At 35.6% G+C, this 18419-nt stretch overlaps 1 protein-coding gene across 8 annotated transcripts in view; it reads left to right on the top strand.

Moving 5' to 3' along the window:
- The window catches only part of PLEKHA5 (pleckstrin homology domain containing A5), a 191266-nt gene that overhangs the window by 895 nt on the left and 171952 nt on the right, over window positions 1–18419 (top strand). For all 8 annotated transcript variants that reach the window (XM_039882571.1, XM_039882568.1, XM_039882566.1 and 5 more), the window contains exon 3: window positions 1857–1914. In XM_039882571.1, the coding sequence (XP_039738505.1) occupies window positions 1857–1914 (58 nt within the window). The remainder of the gene's footprint in view (window positions 1–1856; window positions 1915–18419) is intronic.

Here is an 18419-nt window from a genome sequence, read left to right as displayed (position 1 = left end):
TCCGCCAGGATTCGGTATTCACGTCCTCTCCCTCCTCCCGGGAGAGCTGCCCCCTGCCGTGCAGCTTCCTCCTCCTCCTAGGTGGAATTTGTGGGTTGGTGGTTGATTGAGGAGGAGAGGAGTTTGGGGGCGCGGGGGGGTGGGTAGCGCGGTGATCCTCTCTGACCGTGAACAGTTCTGGAAATGCTGGGCGCTTTCCCTCCTTTCGGGAGGAGCAGCCGGAGCCGGAGCAGGCATTGCAGCTGCAGTTACTGGCCAGCCGGATTCAGAGTCCCCGGCAGTAGCGCTGAGGTTGCACAGACCGCCAGGAGGCGGTGGGCGTGCAAGGGGGTGTCCCACGTGTGGGCATTTGTGCACTAATAGTGGAGGTCGGCGGGGAAGCAGATCTCTCCGGTGCCTTTGGTAGCTAGTTTAAATGGTAAATGTGAGTTGAGCTGGAGAAGAGCTGGTTGTAGCTTCACTGCTGGTCTGGCTTTCTTTTGTCATTCTTTGTTTACATACGTGAAAGTTGTTTGTCTTTGAAATGTAACATGCGTTCTCTTGCTGGCCTGCCTCTATTTCTGGTGATTGGAAAGGTTTGAGAACAGTTGAGGTCGAAGGTGGGGCCGGCTTCAGCAGTCCTTTAGAGCTGCCCTCCAAGATAGTACTTTAACTCGGAGATTCTGTAAGTCTCTTAAAGTTGCCAAGAAATTGAATAAACTTGCCTTTTCTTTTAAATTGTGGAGTTCACTGAAATGAGTAATGTCTCCAAATTTGCAAAAAGGTGGAGGAGGAAAGAGAATGTTGCTGTAGCAAACACGAAGTTACGTTTTTAAGGCATTTCTGACTAATAACACTGTCATTTCTTAACTCCCCAGAGAAGTCTTGACTTCAATACACCTTTCAATATTTTGCATACATATTTCAACTTTGCTGGCCTCTCTTTGCCTTATAGATAATAAATTTATTTCAGAAGACAATAGGGTATTTAAATTATTTAGCCTCATCGTCTTCTGGAATTGTTTCTTGCTTTGGTTATGTGTAAACATATCCCATTTACCCCCACAGATTTGATAACGTTCACACTACAGAAAAATTTTATTCTCTTATTTCACGTTAATTTTTTTAAAAAACATGCTTATGATATTTTTCTGTTTTGGTTTACTTTGATTTGATTCTGGTTTTGTACACACATCAATGATTTTTTATTTCAGAGAAGTATTATGATTAACTCCAAGCCACTAGTCATTTGTAAGTAATACGTAGCACATAAAGTTACCTTGGCTAACCTGAATTATTCCCAGGTTTATTACTTGAAATTTCACATTTCTTAAAGTCAAGTCTATAGAAACACGTTTAAGTATGTGATGTCAGATTTCTTTTCCCCTGATTAAGTACTCAGAAAGTTCTTTTTCATCAGTGACACTTTCTGGATGCATTCATTCATGTAGCTGAAAGGTATGGTCTTAAAGAGATGCAGTATCCGTAAGAAGCAGCAGGTGTTGCCTTTTATGTAGTTTTTTTGTTTTTTTTTCAGTTTTTGTTTTTTTTTTGGCCAACTGTTCGTGAGAATTTTTACCTAAGATTAGAAGGCTTCCCTTTGTTTTTTTGGATGCCAGAGTGTAGCTCCTCTCCACTCTGATTATTTAAGTGTATAGTCATGTCACATAATCTCTAATATCGTGAGACTTTTCTGGAGGTTTTCAATTTGAATTGCCATTTTCCCAAAATAATATATCTACTATAAGTTTTATTTGGTTGGAAACCTACTTAATAAATGAAAATAGCTGATCATGAAACATGAATGATTAAAATGACTGAAATTTATTTTGTTATCCCACTGAAGTAACACTAATTGTGAAATATGTGTGTTTTAGATTTGCCTACTGGCTGGGAAGAAGCATATACTTTTGAAGGTGCAAGATACTATATAAAGTGAGTTTTTTCCTTATGTTCTTTTCCTTAGTAATTCTAATGTGATTAGTTTTATGACCAGATAACATGATTTTTTAAGATTTATCATAAAATGTCGACTTTAACTTTTATATAGTGTTGGAATTTTGAGAGAGAAGACACGTTATTTGCCTGGACATTCGTTGATCAGAAAATTAGATCATTTATGGCCACAATTACATTTTTGGTCCTTCTGTATATATTCCTGGTGATAAAGCATTATAATGATTTGTCTTTAGCATCTTTTTTTCTTTCTAAGTGAATTTTGTTTGTTGACCAGAGCTGTTAGTTAATAAGTAGCAAAAGTGATGTAAAGCTGGTTTACAGTTTGATGAGTAATGACAGGGCTGAAAGTAAAAACAAATAAATACTGAATATTTCACAAACATCTGTTAGAGCATTATTTGTAATTTGCTTCAGTTTACTTAATATATCTGCGTTTTAAAAGTATATCTAAATGTTTTACTGATGTTTGTGATTGAATAAAAAGGGCTTTCAGTGGAGCATAGAGGAGAGATGACCAGTCCTCACCTTTAAACTAATTCTATAAAATATTGACCTAATTTTTAGTCACAGTTAATTTGTTAATACTTGGAGACAAATACAATGCTTGAAGTGAACATTATGTAGGGAAAATTTTTTTATCCCCCAAGGGAAAATAAAGGTGGCTTTATCTTCCTTTTAAATTAGAAACTTGTTTACTTAAGAGCTTGTTTCTGTTGTTTTAAAATTTTTTGCTTAATTTTAAGGAATGGAAGCTTGAAAGGGAATGCTTAAATACAAGATTTGGTTGAGATGTCAATAGTTTATTAATAACAACAGATTCATAGCTAAAGGTACCTTTATTCTATCAGGCCCATAAGGTATTTTACTAAGTGGCATTTTTAAGATCATGCCATATTCCACTAAATTATAATTACTTGTGTGGCTTTAACATTTTTTTTTTAGGATGATATTTACATAATATTTCAAGGGTTGTAGGTATTAAGAATGCTTGCTTTTGGATGTTAGAGCAGAAGTAAGATACAGCAATGGAGTAATTTTATGGTGTGGTCCTTTGGATATTTTTCTTACATCTTTTATTTGGAGATTGTGTTATACATTACTAGATGACCTAAAAAATAAAAGCACGAGTAATGTGCAGAGTCACCAAGTAGTATTTCTAGTCATTATTTTCATCTTGAATTAAAGTAAATTTTTATTGCAATGAAAAACGATGCTTCTTTTTTTGGATGTAGTATTGATATTTCTGAAGAAAGATAGGTTCATTTATTTTTATCCAATGTAAGTTTAACTACTGTACATTAAGCCTTGCTGTTCTTACAAGAATAGGAGTAACAACAATTCTTAGTAATATTTTAATTTCTGTGAATGTGTATCTTTTTAGATGAATGTTTGACAGTACAAAATTTATTCTGTGTGGGCTTAATATGTATGTTTTATTTAGAACTAAGCTATTAGAGAGCTGAGTTTTCTTTTTTGTTTTACTAGCCATTTTGATTAGATTTCCTTTTATATTGACTTAAACAAATTAGAATCTTACTTGAGTGTCATGCTTAAGTAAGTCTCTCAGAAAAATGAGGACAATATTAAGAAAGCTGTAATTTTACTTTACTCAAGACATTTTTAAACTAGTGGTTTTAATCGTTTAGTATTAACAGACAGCCAATAATTGTCTAAAAGTAACAATAAATAACTTAGGTTATGAAATTGAGCATGTTATAGAAACATGTCACTCATTAAACTTCTTTCATGTAAAATAACCATTGACAAATATATGACTTGTTGAATTGGTAGATGCTACTGCTTTTCCTTTCTGGGTTTTATATCAAAAGACTAATTTCTTTTGAGATTAGTTCAATCCCTAATGTAGGTTGTAATTTCCTAGAAACTTTTTACTTAATTGTGTTGTTATGAGCAATTAAGAATGCCTTGTCATTCTAATAGGACAGTACTTTTAAACTTTATAGTTTGCCAAGTGCTTTCACATATATTACCCTGTCTGAATCTCATTTTAATCTTGAAAGTAGTCAGAAGAATTACTAATTCCATACACCACATACTAAAACAACAGAAACATGCCTTTGGAACTTATAGTCTGCAAAGACAGCAAGATGAGAAACAGCAGGAACATGAACTATATTTAGAATGTTTGGAGTAGAAGAAAGGATAGGAGTCTGAAGTAGAGAAGCGATTATTATTGGTGAATATTTTTCATTGTTGGTTTTTTCCTTAGGTGAAGAAAGTTTATTCATCAAATGATAAGAAAAGGAGGTGATATAGTAAGCAGAGTGGATTTTATTCACATGGGAAAAGGGAAGATAGGCTAGTAAAAGACACAACCACCTTTTGCTTATTCCTAACCCTGTGTTTCTTGGAAGCTTCCTTAGCAAGAAGGGAGACCTAAAGAACTTGAGTTGATTCTACTTTCGTTCTCAAGTGAGGTACATTTAACTTTCAAATTATTTCTCTTCTGAATTAATGTTGGTTGTTGTTCAAATGGTAGATTGTCAAAAAAGAATTATCTTTAGATAATATTTTGGTGTTTGATTGGATCAGTGTGAGCGGTAAGGAAAAGAACATCCAAGTGGAGAAGAGTCAGAAGAGCTGGACAGTGGTCTTAACCTCTTGAAAGCTCTGGAGCTCAGTCTTCACATCTTTGAATTGGGCTGGCTGGAAGGGCAACTTCTAAATTCCATCGCAGTTTTTAGGTTCTTTGAATTTTATGCTTTTCTGGGAATTTACAATATTCTAGGAAATAATGAACTCACTGTGCTAAGAAGAGATGATGTGGGAAACATAAAAGGCTAATTAGCTTTCCTATCTTGCTTAATTATTTTAGAGCTTTGTACAGATCGTAGATAAGTATGAAGTATGTCATGGCAGAGTTGTGTGTGCTCGCTTTCCTTCCCTTTTTTCTTCTTTTCTTTCATGGCGTTTTGTACTTCTAATCTTCCCCGCAGAGGTGCATGGAAACAGTTAATAGTACTAATGTGAACAGAGGACCTGACTGGAGTAAGAGTTGTGCATATACGAGTCGGATGAGTGGTTTACTGTATACACTTTTTGAAATTATTTTTTTAATAAAAGTTTATAGTTAGGTAACAGGCTATATAATATAGAGAATGCATATTACTCTTGAGTCCATTTGGCCAAAAAATGTTAACATTTGAAAGTAATATTTGAAAATTATTTATCTTAAATATTTAATACTTAATTTTTTCTGAGGAAAGTTTTTCCATGTAACTTAAGCTATCTTGCCTTTAAATAAGCTTATTATATGTGTGCAAATACATGTACACAGAGTTTGAATTTGATTGAGTTTCTATATTGCTTTTAAAACTTAATTCATGCTATTTATCTTTAGGAAGAATGTGAAAATTATCAGCGAATTTTATAATTTATGAAATGTAACTTTAAATATTCAAATAACTTAGCCCATAAAGTACAGAAAATAATCTAACGTGTTTGAAAGTTATAAAGCTTTCTGCTTACTCCTTTGAAATACCACTTAATGACTCTGTAATGACAGGTCATGGTAGCTTAAAATGGATGTCATTGACTATTCCTTTGTGATTCAAAGGTTTAAGATGGTTAATTTAAAGTGCCAAGTAAATCTTAAAACAGCGCTTTCTGAATAGTGAGAAACTTTGTTCTGATTATTTAAAGATCATTGTTTTATGTGGTAGGGTTGGGGATCAAAATTCATTGCAGGATAATAAAATAATATGTAAGTTTCGAGGTTATATTTTCATAATGCTTTTTTCTTGACTTAAAATTTTAAGTTGTGAAAATTGAACTTTTTCTTAGATATGCAAATAGAACAATGTTTGATTTGACTAACGAAGTTTTATTTCAGTACCTGCAATAGCTGGATCTAATGCGCTGAGAATTTCAAACTAACGCACAGTAGAATTCTTATATGAAGTAGCTTTTTAAGGTTGCAAGTGAGAAAAAAAATCTGTTTCTTATAGAGGTATCACAATCCAAAATATAAAGACAGGGAATGTAATATAATTGCCACAAGAATGTTAGAGTATAATACTATATATTTAATATTTTAAATTGTTCGGTATACTGTAATATTATAATTGGATTTTGCTTACTAAAGCAATAACTGTATAATGCTTCAGAACAATTCATGGATGTATTTCTTTTTCATATTCATAATAGTTTGGAGCGTAATATGTAACTCTTACCAGTGTAAAGCACTTTATGGTAATTCAGTAAGCACAACACAACTGTGAACAACCTTCAAGGAGTTTGTAGTATAAAGACATGTATTAAAAGAGGGAAATGGTGTGGGAAACACGGACTGACTTAGTGCTAGGAATTTCAACTTAGCATTAAACTAATTTCATAGTGGCTTTTTTTTACGTTTCTGGATGATGAAACTGAAACTTAAAGAGGCTAAGGACCTATTGTAGGTCGTATACCTTCACTGTTAGTCACTAGCATTCAAATTAAGGTGTCTGGACTAAAACCCTTCTATACTTAAAAATACAGGACAGTATAAACAGGTCCTGCAATAGCTTAGGACTAGAGATAGTCTTTCATAGAAACAAGTGCAGAGGTTAAGTTAGTAGGTCAGCCTACAAATAAAAATTTGTTTAACTTTATAGAAACCTGTGGACCAGTATTATAGTAACAGAGTCTTGGAATTTGGTCATTCCTTTATATCCAATCTGGAGTGCCTAGTAAATGCCAGGCACTATTCTAGGGGCATAGAAATTCAAGTTCAATGGGGACCACACAGCAGGAATCCTGCCTTCTGCAAGCGTACAGTCTAGTAGAATAAACAGACATTAAAACAAAAAATGGAACAAACGTAATTTTAAAATGGCATTTTCATAGAGGAAAAGAAGAGTGTTCTGTGATTGATTAGGAAAGTTAACATGAATAACAGTGTTTCAATGATAAAATGCATTTAGAATTTCAAGACTGGGATGCCAGGACTTCTACCCACAGTGAATTTTATTGTGGATTCCCATTGTCGTCTTTTTTAAGCTCCAAGACCACTGCTCAAGTGCAGGCCTGCCCGGTATCCTCTCCTTGTAGTTCCTATGTGTGGCTTAATGCCTGGCATGCAGTCACCCTCTGAGTAAGCAGTGTCCATGATGATGATATGATGCTGGCTTTTAGTTTTTGAAGGAGAAATTGGGACAGAACAAGAGTCACCACAACTCAAGTGGTTGCATTTTGAGAACACTTTCTGGATTTCTCAAAGGATTTTCCCCCTAATCCGGGTAGATCCCTATGTCTATTTTATCTTATTCTTAAAGCTAGTGTATGTTTAGGAAGGGAGAAGAAATGAAGAGTAGAAAGAAATTGGTTGGAAGAGTCAGAATTGGAGGCCCTGGAGACTAACTGGGTGTAGACATCCCTGTCTACCCACTTCTATCTGGCCTATGAAAGACAAAGAGTTTCTTAGCATTTTTTGACAAATGCTGCTCTCCTGTAACTTTTTCATTTTTCTATAACAGATATGTATTAGGGTTAATGGAAAAGTTACGTATACATATGTGTATGTATAAATTGGAATTAATAGTGTAAACAGATGATACTAGTCTGTCAGATGGTGTCATGAGAAATCAGAGGAGAAAGTGGCAAATGAGGTTGCGCTGTCCTAGAAAGACTTGAAGGAAGAGGTAGGAATTGAGCTAGGCCTGGGGGTATGGATGGAATTTAGATGGGTTGACGTAAATTAATGGTAAGATAAATTCATAGAGGGAGATAATGTGTTATATAATGTGTGTGATGAATGGTGATAACTTCCGTGCGGTTAAGTAATATCAGCATAGGAAATGCTAGGATAATGGAGGTAAAACTAGGAATGCTGTTTGGAGCTATATTGTCTAGTTTTTGAATGTCAGGCTGTACTTTTTATCTTCTAGGTAAGCCATTGCAGATGTCTTTTGGTGCAGCATTAATAGTGTAAAGTGAAAGTTTTAAGGGAAATTTTAATTTAGGCAGCATAGATTAGAAGAGGGCAAGCCTAGAATCAGAGAAACCAATTCTGGGTCTGTGGCTGTAACCTGGTAGGTAGATTGAACCAAGTTAGTAGCAATAGGAATAGAAAAGAAAGCCGCCATTGATCAAAGATATTAAAGAGGAGTTGACAGGCCTTAGAAATCTTGCTGAGCTAGGAGGCTGACAGAGAGAGGTCAAAAGCCACTCAGAGCCGTTCTGTCTGAGTGGCTACAAGAATGATTGGTACCCTTCACCAGAATAAAGGAGTAGGTCGTGGTGTTGGGGAGCTCTAGGTGGAGGAGTTATTGACAGTTTAATTTTTGAGCTCCTTATTTTGAGAGGACATAGCATTTTAGGTGGCTAAAATCTGGCCTTTCCATAGGACTCACAACATTATCTTCTATTCCTCCCTACAAACGAGAACACAACCCCCTCCCCGCAAAAAGTCCTATTTCAGCTACCTAATTGATTGTCCAAGCAGGGAATGTCATATTCATCCATCCAATTATTCATGCAGCAGATACTTATTATTTATTGTGTGCTAAGTGATTTAGGCTTTGTGAGGGAAACAGGCATGGACCTTGCTCTTAAGGAGCTTAGAGTTAAATTAGTAGGAGATATAGTAGTAAAATAATCACAACTATATTATCGTAGACTGTCATAAATACTGTGAAGTATATATACATCATGCTTATTGAGAGGGCTTGGTCCAATATGGGGATTACTGGGAGAAGTTTTCTCACAAGCACGAAATAAGCCTGCTTCTGAAAGTTCAGCTGTAAAATCCCCACAGAGTGGATCAGAGCAGAGCAGTGCAAAGTCTCCTGAAAGATGAAGAATATCTAGCTTCTTGGGCTTGATATTCGACCATAACCTGAGTGAGAGTGTTGCCATATCTAAAGAAAGATTTGGAATGGGATTGGTTTGATGTGTAAATTAAGAAAAAAGAAAAACTGCAGCATAGGCTCCTATCTATGAGTAATAGAGAGCATGGCTTAACCAACTGATTTTGATTATTATTTCAGTCCCAGTGGCAAGGTCTTCCAATCAGTTGTTCACTGATGCATTTGTCTCTCAACTCTCTTCACCATATTTTGAACTCAATTGTATCTTGGTGATTGGGATTCATCACTGAACAAAAGTAGACTGGAAAACTCTACCCTTCTGGGGAGTGGGATTGTGGGGGAGAGAATGTCAGACAAACTAAACATAATAAGTAAATTTTATAGTATGTAAGAATATGTAAATACTATAAGAAAAAAATTAGAGCAAGGTAGGATGATCAGGAAAAGAGTGATGAGGAATGAGTGTGGGAGAAAAAGGAGGTAAAATCAGAGAAGTAATGGGTTGGACTGTGTGGGAGCCTCATTGATTGATGTAAGTGCCTGTTACTCAGGGAGATGGGGAACCATTGCAGGTCTGAGCAAAAGGAGGAGACACGTGATCTGCCTTTCACCCTTTGAAAGGGTCGTTGACTGGATTTTGACTAGATTGTTAAGACTAGATTTTGGAGAGCTAACAGAGCCCCTCCAGAGTAAGTTTGGTCGCCCATCATGTTCTCTCCTTCTCCTTCTCAACACTTAACAGGATTATGATTGGGTATTTAATTATATATTTACCATATTTCTTTTAAGCTACCAGTGACTATCCATTACCATTGATTTAATAGAAGTTTTTCAGGGGGAAAAGAGAGAGCCATGACTATATTAAATAAACCCCTTGATCTTTATTTCAGAAACAATATATTTTAAAAGTATGTGTTAGAATTAAGGCAACACTTTGTTTTCATATCTATTTTCCTGCACTCCATATGTTAGGTAAGTTCATGAAAAGCAGTCTTGTTCATTGTTGTATTTTTAGTCCCTCAACCTAAGCCTTTCTCAGTAGTTTCTCAGTAAATACTTCTTGATCGAATGAATTTTGATGACAGTCAACTTAATTTCATGCTGTTCAGAAACTTAATAATTTGGCTCTGTGAAATTTAAATATTCTCCATGTGACATTCATCCAACCCAATATGAGTTAGTAAACCAGCTGTTTATCAAGTCTGGTTTATGTGATTCTCCTCTGAGAGATAGATTAGCTCTGCTCAGAAGCCTGATTAGAGGACCAGATCCGTGATAAAAGCCAAGATAGTGCAGAGACCTGTGAGACATTTGGAGACAGCTGAAACCCAGACCTTGTGGTTGACCATGCTGTTTCCATTTAGAAACTTCTAAATGGAATTCAGGCTGCCGCGGTTTCCAGAGAACAAGGGAGATTTAAATTAGTATTGAAGCCTATACTGTTATGAATAGTATGGATTAAGCAAATGTAGACCAAATCTTAAAATACTGAAAGCAGTGGGTCCTATAGAAACCTGAAAGAAATAGAAAGTAGTCCTCATGTATAGATGATAGAAATTTCAGAGCCACTTGTGGAACTCCTTGGCCACTTAGAAGTAGCCTCTGAGCTATTTGGAAGTTATTTTCTCAAGTGGACAGTAACAGAAACAACCAAGAGAAGCCCGCTGGACTATTGATATTGCCACTACTCTTCAGGGAATCTTTTTCCTTACATTGCAGAAAGAATAGTTGAAGATATGCAGGATGGTTTAGGCCTTGGAATGAGGAGGGGCTGTTGAATTCCGAGAAAGAAGCAGTAGAAACCAATCTTATACTGGCTTTCATGAGCAAGGGAGATCGAGGAAACCAAGGCAGTAGAACCTCACTGTGATCAAAACTTCACCCTGCTGTGGTCGGCCAGGGATCTCTCTGGTTCTTCTGAAATTACTGGCCACTTAAGAGAGTAATTCCCAGTGTCAGTGCTTGAGTAGTGCTACCAAAACTTGCTTGCTACATGCTTCTCATGCTTCTCTTCTATCCATTCCAAATGACTTAGATTTGTTACACATATTATTTCTTCCTACAGCCAGGGTCTTAAAAAAAAAACGAATTTGCTTCTGAGATGAAAAATAGTTTGTCTTCATATTGAATCAGTTCCAACAGCTTTTGCTGAACTTGATTGAAGGTGCATATAATACCCATTTTATCAAATACTTATTATAAAACTAAACCTAAAATTTAAAACTCAGTGAAATACGATAGGATAGCAGGGTCTTGGAAAGAAATAACCCCTTGCCTTAATACAGTTTTCACAGTATTGAGCAGTGATTAAGGGAAAGCAACATGTTAAACTCAGTGTCAGTTTTTTCTCTGTTGAAAATTCATCTGTTGTACTACATTTATTTTGAAAAATTTGTTGCATCATAGAATATAGATGCATTCTGATAGATAGTATTTTTAAAAATTCATTAAAGAAACATCAGAATTTCAAATCAAACAATCTATCAAGTAAATAATACGTCTATATTTGGTATGTGTACTTTTTTCCCAACCTGTTCTATAATGTTAAATATTTTTTTCTGATTATAAAATTAATGCATTTCTATTACAGAATATTTGGGAAAATACTGAAGAGCATAAAGAAGGAAAAAAACCATCCACTCCTGTTATGTAGAGAGAATTTCTGTTCTATTCTAAAAGTAATTTATATTATTATTTCAGTATTGCATAATTATATACGTATTTATTTTTTAAGATTTTGATCTTATTGCTAATACTGTGTTGAATACTATTTCATTAAATTTGTATTGTGTGTCTTCATGTCACTCTATATTCAATAGGTTTTTTAATAACTGATGTTCTGTCTTATGAATATATAATAGTTTAATCATTCCTTTATTTTTAGATGGCTATGTCATTTCTAGCTTTTTGCTGTGAAAAAAATTCTTATATCTATGTCTGTTTCCTAGACTTGGAATTATTGGGAAAGGATATGAGCTTTTAGAAAGGTTCATTATTTCACATTTTGCTAAATTCTGTACAGATTCATATTTTTTCCTGCAATATATGAGGGTATATGAAAATACCACCATTTCTCCATACCTATAATAAATACTTTTGATTGGACTGGTGAAATTTAAAGATAGCTGATGGAGAATCTATGTGGATTGTAATTAATAATTCAGATAGTTGGGAACAGCGATTAGGTTTTTCAGTTTTCCACTGCCACATAACCAACTTTCCCAAAACTTAAGTGTCTTTAAATAACAGTTTAGGATTCCTCACCTTTCTTTTGGTTGACTGGGCTTAGCTAGGCTGTTCTGTTCTGTGTGGTATAATTGAGGTTACTCATGCAGGTATGTTCAGCGGGAACTGTGGCTGGCATATCAAGTGTTTCTCTCCTTGTGGCCTCTTAACCACCTAGTGGTCTCTTTAGAGTTTCTTTATAACATGGCAGTTGGCTTCTAAGAAGGAACATCCCAAGAGGACAAGCCCCAATGTGCTAGAGCTTATAAAAGCTCTTCTTGTATCCTGTTTGCTAATGTCCTGTAGCCAAAGTAAGTCACATGAACAAGGCCAAAATTAAAAGTCAGGGAAGATTACACAAGCCTGTGAATACCAGGAGGTGTGGTTTGTTGTAGACCTTTTATGTAATGGACCGCCGGAGATGATAAATAAGGTTCAACGAGCATTCCAACTCAAATTAATTAGCAGTAGCACTTTGGAGCACTGTATTCAGAAGATTTGGAGACCAACTTCTGAATCAGTAAGAAAGCATATTGTGATAAGTCAGTGATGTTTGCAACGGCTAGGGTAAGGATGTGGGTGTATTTACTACCCTTAATTTACTATCTATGAATTTATATCATTAAGCCATAAACCTAAAAAATAGAAGCAATTCATGAGCTTGTATGTAAGCCCAAATAGTTGTTTAAAAACATTTGAATACTTGAGTAAATAGAATCTTAAGCTTTGTTCATCCTGGTTTCACACTGACAGTTATTACAGTTGGTAGCATAAAGGTATCAGCAATTGGCATCTTGTGCTGGATTCGTTTTCAAAATACCTATATTATACCATGACTGATCTTTTCCATTGCTGAGTGAAGAATTTGTAGCAAAATTCATCGACGAGGATCAAAGTGCCTATACTAGTGATCAAGACTGTACTGTCCAAGGTCATATGTGTGGATGGATGGTTGGATGGATGGCTCACGTCACCATGTATCTATCTGTGTGTATGTTTGAGCGTGTGATTTTTTTAAGTGCTTAACTGAGTTCTCAACTTGACCTTTGGATGAATTTATGTGATTTAACCAGTAATTAATGACAATTTAAGATTAGATAATACAGCCCTCTGCATTCCAAGGGAAAGTTATAGGAAAATGTTACTATTGCTCCTGATGTGTGTATGTGTGTGTGTGTGTGTGTGTGTGTGTGGACACATACACATATACATATATATAATTTTTACAAAAATATTCTTGGACTTCCTTTTTACTTAATAAACATCTAAAGTCTTTCCATATTAGACGTCAACACCATTTCAATAGCTGCACAATATGCTTTAATAATTTTACTTTACTCCTATTTTGGGACATTTTGTCGTTTTCATTTTTTCGCAATTTCTAAAAGTGTAGTTGAACATACACATAAACTTTGTAGTCATGTGTAAATATTTTTATAAAATAGTCATTAGATATGGAATTGCTGAGTTAGGCTGTATGTGTATTTTAGCTTTAGATAAATACAGTAAAATTCTGCTAAACTATAAATGGAGTCCAAAAATATTGAAATGATTAAAATACATAATTATAAGATTAATTAAGCAGTATTTTTCAGTAAGTCCATGGAGTCACAAAAAAATAGAAAAGCGATTGAAAGTGACATGTTGTGAAAAGCTGACTGCATAATGAATCAGAAAGTCCCAAATAATTACAGTGCATTCACTCCCTAAACTCCTTTGGGAGTTGGAGTTGGGCCAGCCATTTGACAGTCACAGTTAGATTAATTTGTAGTTTTACTCTGTGGTTTATAGTTAGGCCAGCTGTTGGCCAAAAAATCTTTACCATTTTATCCTCGCATCATGGAGCATATAGGATTATTCTCTCCTGTATCCTTGCCAGCACTTGGTATTACCAGACTTAAGTTTTGAGTAATCTAATGGACAAAATGGTATCTTGTTTGACTTTACATTTCTGCTTTTGGCCATGGTTGACATCTTTTCCTTTATTTGTTGGCTGTTTAAATCTCTTTTGAGAATTGCCTCTTTCATATATTTTCTCTATTTCTCTCGTTATTATTCTTAATGATTTATGTCATATATTTATTTGTATTTTTGATATCTGGGCCAATTAGCTTAGTAGGGATCTCCAAAATATTTTGGTTGTGTACCCTTATAAGTAAACCGTTTTTAATTATACAGCTTTATTACGTGTATATTTATTAATAAATTATATATATGTGTTGACACTAATCCATGTCGTATATATTAGTAAAGCTTTTTTCTTGCTTATTTTATTGTAATTTAAAAATAAGTGTGTATAGGGGTGCTAACCTAACCACAGCCCATAGGAAGGTTTAGTGTGCATCTAGCTAGGAAACCAGGAGTTTTCAACAATATGAGTTAAACCCTTTATAGGCCAGTTAGATTTACCAAGAGGAACATGCTGTCTGCTCTGCGATCACAGTGTGCATATTTGTAAGCTTGTGTGCACTGAGTACTGTAGTGAAGTGGAAAGTAGCCATGGGTCAGATCTTGACTCTATCACCTCTATTAACTTTGAGAAAATTGTTTAATCCCATTATGTACCAGTTTTTTCATCTGTAAATGGAAAGGATAATTCTTGCCTATTTTATATAGGCTTACGATGTTATGAGCTAATTTATGTCAACAAACTTTGTAAAACATGATATAGCTAGGAAATGCCTGGGTATTTGTTTTGCAAGTTCATAATATTGGGTATATAAGAGAATGTGTTTCAGTGTCATTTATGCTGGAAAGAGCTTAAAATTTATGGCCTACTGATGTTAAGTCATCTTGTGGATTTTCAACCTCTCGAAGATAGGAACTATTATATATGATAAGCAATAAGTGTTGGTGATGATGTTGTGTGCACTTAATAGTATACATATTTGGTTTTTAAAGGTTTTCTATTTAAGGAAGCCCTGTAACTTAGGAATTAGAAATCAGTTTGGGAAATGCCCAGTGGCACTAAGGAAGACTTTCCTTTAAAAAGTAAAGTAGTTATTGTCCAAGGCTGCAGATAAAAGGCAAGACCTAGTTTGAATATATTCTATACTGTAGTAAAGAATTCAAGGCATTGTAACACTAGGGATTCTGACGTAGGCAGGTAAAACAATGATAAGGAAGGTAGTATATGATATATAGTGTACCTAGGAGTGACTGTGAAAAGGCAGTTTTGAATGTGTTGCTATTTTTTAAAAATATATTTTCAATTTTTTTAAATGAATGAACTTAACTGTAGAATATATTATTGTCTGTAGAAGAGGTGAATGGAGGTACAAGTAAAAGAACTGAGCCCCTTATTAATAAAAAAAAGAATAAGAAAATTGGGATTGCAACTGTGTAAATATGTAGGTTTGAAATATCTAGAATCTGTTAATACACAGGCTCTGCAAGGATGTTGGAAAACAGGTACTTCGAGGCATATGCTGCTGGCTAGTGCAGGCCAAACCCATGACCAGTAGTGGCTGGGACTAAGAACTATGGGCGATGGGCCAAGCAAGGTCACATTTCCTTCTGAACACTTTCCTCTCTTTCCCTCATTGATTCTCAGAACAACCCTACAGGGGTTAGAAATTAGGACAGGCCTAGTCTGGTTCAAGTCACTAAAACTTTTATGCCTACCCAGATGAGTGGAAAGGGGAGGTAGCACGTATACTTATTATATCTACTTTCAAAAACTTAAACTCTTGAAGGAGGTGGGAGACAGTGTGCAAAAAAGAAATGAAATTCTTTTGAATTTGGAAAAATAATGTTTCTCTGAAATAGTTCACACTGAGAAATTCTGTATTTCAGAAAAGAATGATGAAAGGACAAGGAAATCAACTAATTTTTTTCTTACACAGAGGAATCCCAGGTCCGTTTTAAGCATTTACCTAAAAATCCAAAATTTTATAACAAGTTAACCCTCCATTATTTTTATGTGAATGATTTTTAGTCCAGCTTCTGTTCTTTCTCAGCGGAGCTGCAGTAGAAACTCTGCATTGAAAATAAGCAGTATTATTGGTAGGAGAAATAATTTCCTGTGATGGGATTCTAAATCTTTTCTGTATATAACAGTTCCTGCTTGGCCTGCTATTAAAGCCCCATTGCAGAAGACTCTGAAATTAAAACATTTCACAATTTTGGGTTTTAATTCCTCAAAAACATTAAAGGAGAAATGTAATAGATTATCTGAGCTGAATAGATATGATTAATTAATCTTGCTCTATCAGTTACTGCTGTATAAGAAACCATCCAAAGATGCAGTGGCTTAAAATAAGAACTGTTATTGCACACACATCCCGGGATTGGCTGGGCAATTCCTCTAGTTTCTGTTTAGGTTTACTCTTGTCTGAGGTCAGCTGTAGATCAGGTAGGAGACTTTGCTCATCTTGGCTGGTCTAGAATGGTGTTATCTGGGATGGTGGGAATGACTCGGTCTCTTTTACATGATCTCAGTCTCCAGTAGGCTTACCCAGGCTTGCTTTTGTGGTGAAGGCAGGTGTCCAAGCAAGTAATAGAAGTGTTCTATGTCTCTTGAAGCCTGGGCTCAGAATTTGGACAACATTGCTTTTACTGCTTTCTGTTGGCCAAAGAAAGTCATAAGGCCAGCTCAGATTCAAGGATTAGATAAATAGACTATATCTTTTAAGAAAGAGTTGGAAACTTGTAAATACAGGGAGGGATGATGAAAGATTTTTGTAAGTCATTATAGCATACACGCTCCCCAAATTACAGAATCCTACTGAAGTTATGGTTCTTCTGTCTCAAATATGGGATTACACTTGATCACTGTCCCATTACTATCATGTATTCCTTTAAATACGTAGAAAGTTAAGTGGACATATGTGTGAGATTCTTTTCTTTATTAATAGTTCCTAAATTCTGTAGAGTTATTTTTTTCCTTTTGGTGATGTATTTAGTTGGTTTAGTATCTCATTGGGGCTGTGTCAGTTTAAGGTTCAGAATGGGCTCTAGTGTTTCTGCTATGGGAGATGAAGAAGATACTGTAGGTTTTGGTGTGTTCCTGAGAAGGCTTTCAAGTACAGGCATACCTCATTTAATTGTGCTTTGCTTTATTATACTTCACAAGTGTTCGGTTTTTTACAAATTGAAGGCAAGACCTTCCACCAGCAAAAAAGATGATGACTCACTTTATTGTGGTACTTGCTTTATTGCAGGAGTCTAGAAGCAAATCTGCAGTATCTGTGTCTTGCCCACACCCAGAAACCATTGACTAGGCACCTCCTATCATGTTACCATGTTTTATTTTCCTCACGACACTTACACTGGCTCACATTCTTGTTCATTTACTTTTGTCATTTGTCTCATGCCCCTGAGACATAAACTTCACAAGAGTAGGTACCTCCTCTGACGTGTTCATTTCTGAATTCTCAGAGCTTAGAATAGTGCCTTCATCTTAGGAGATGCTCAAGAGATATTTGTTGAATATTTGTAATAAAAATTTTGTGGTAAATAAGTCAGCAGTATGTTAAAATACAGTATTACATGCTGTGTCTCTGGTACATTGTAAACCTTTGTTGAATATGGAATCTTTATGGAGGGTCATGGTAGTGGGAGCTCAGAGAAAATGCATAATTGGAGCCACAAAGGGTTTTTCCAGATGAATACAATGAAAGACAGATGAGCCCAAGAGTTTAGGGTATGATAAGTTTTTGACATGTTAGACCGTTGGACTTGAGGCTGAGAAGGAGGGAAGCGGAGCTAGAAGAAATCTAATGGATCGTGACACATTTTCCCAAGGCCAGAGAGAATCCACAGAGGGAGAGTAGTTAAACATGCATGTTGTGAGGTTGAGGACTGTTGGTGCAGTGTGATCACTGAAATAGTGATTTCAGATGTGCCATGTTTATCTCTGTGACAGAATCTTGGGATTAAGGGAATGACTTTCAGGTGGTTAAAGGACCTTGACTAGGGAATAAACAGCTGCTGTTTGAGAAAATGCAGCAGAACATCTGTTGTCTTCAGGGAAAAGTCTCTAACAGCTGGGATATTGGGGTAATGCTTTGAGAAGAGGTCAAGGATGTAGGGGAGTTTGCTAAGGATGGAGCATCACTTCCATAGGTAGTTTCCTTTACGAGATAGAAGTGAAATAGAGGCCAGGTCAGGGACAGACCGAGCAAAGCCTCATAGGGCTCATGCTGGGTCAAGGGATGAATTGAGAAATGGAATAGAGATAGTATGAACTTGGGCATTGAGAGGCTTGATGAACTTAGGTTTAGTAGAATCTTAAGAGAAAAGTGACCCTGAGACCAACAGAGAGGCCATGACACATTTGGCCAAAGGTATAGTGGTCCACCTAGGAATTTCTGTCCTGTGTAAAGGGGGCTTAGGTAGACGTTGTGAATACTTGGGAGTTTACATACTGAACAGATACATACCCATTTATTGCTTGGGTATTTTCACCGTAGGTTTTTCAAAATATTCTTAAGTATATATTTTTTT

The sequence above is a fragment of the Pteropus medius genome, unplaced genomic scaffold (assembly GCF_902729225.1).
Source record: "Pteropus medius unplaced genomic scaffold, Ma_sr-lr_union100, whole genome shotgun sequence".
Lineage (NCBI taxonomy): Eukaryota > Metazoa > Chordata > Mammalia > Chiroptera > Pteropodidae > Pteropus > Pteropus medius.
This window is presented reverse-complemented; position numbering and strand designations above follow the sequence as displayed.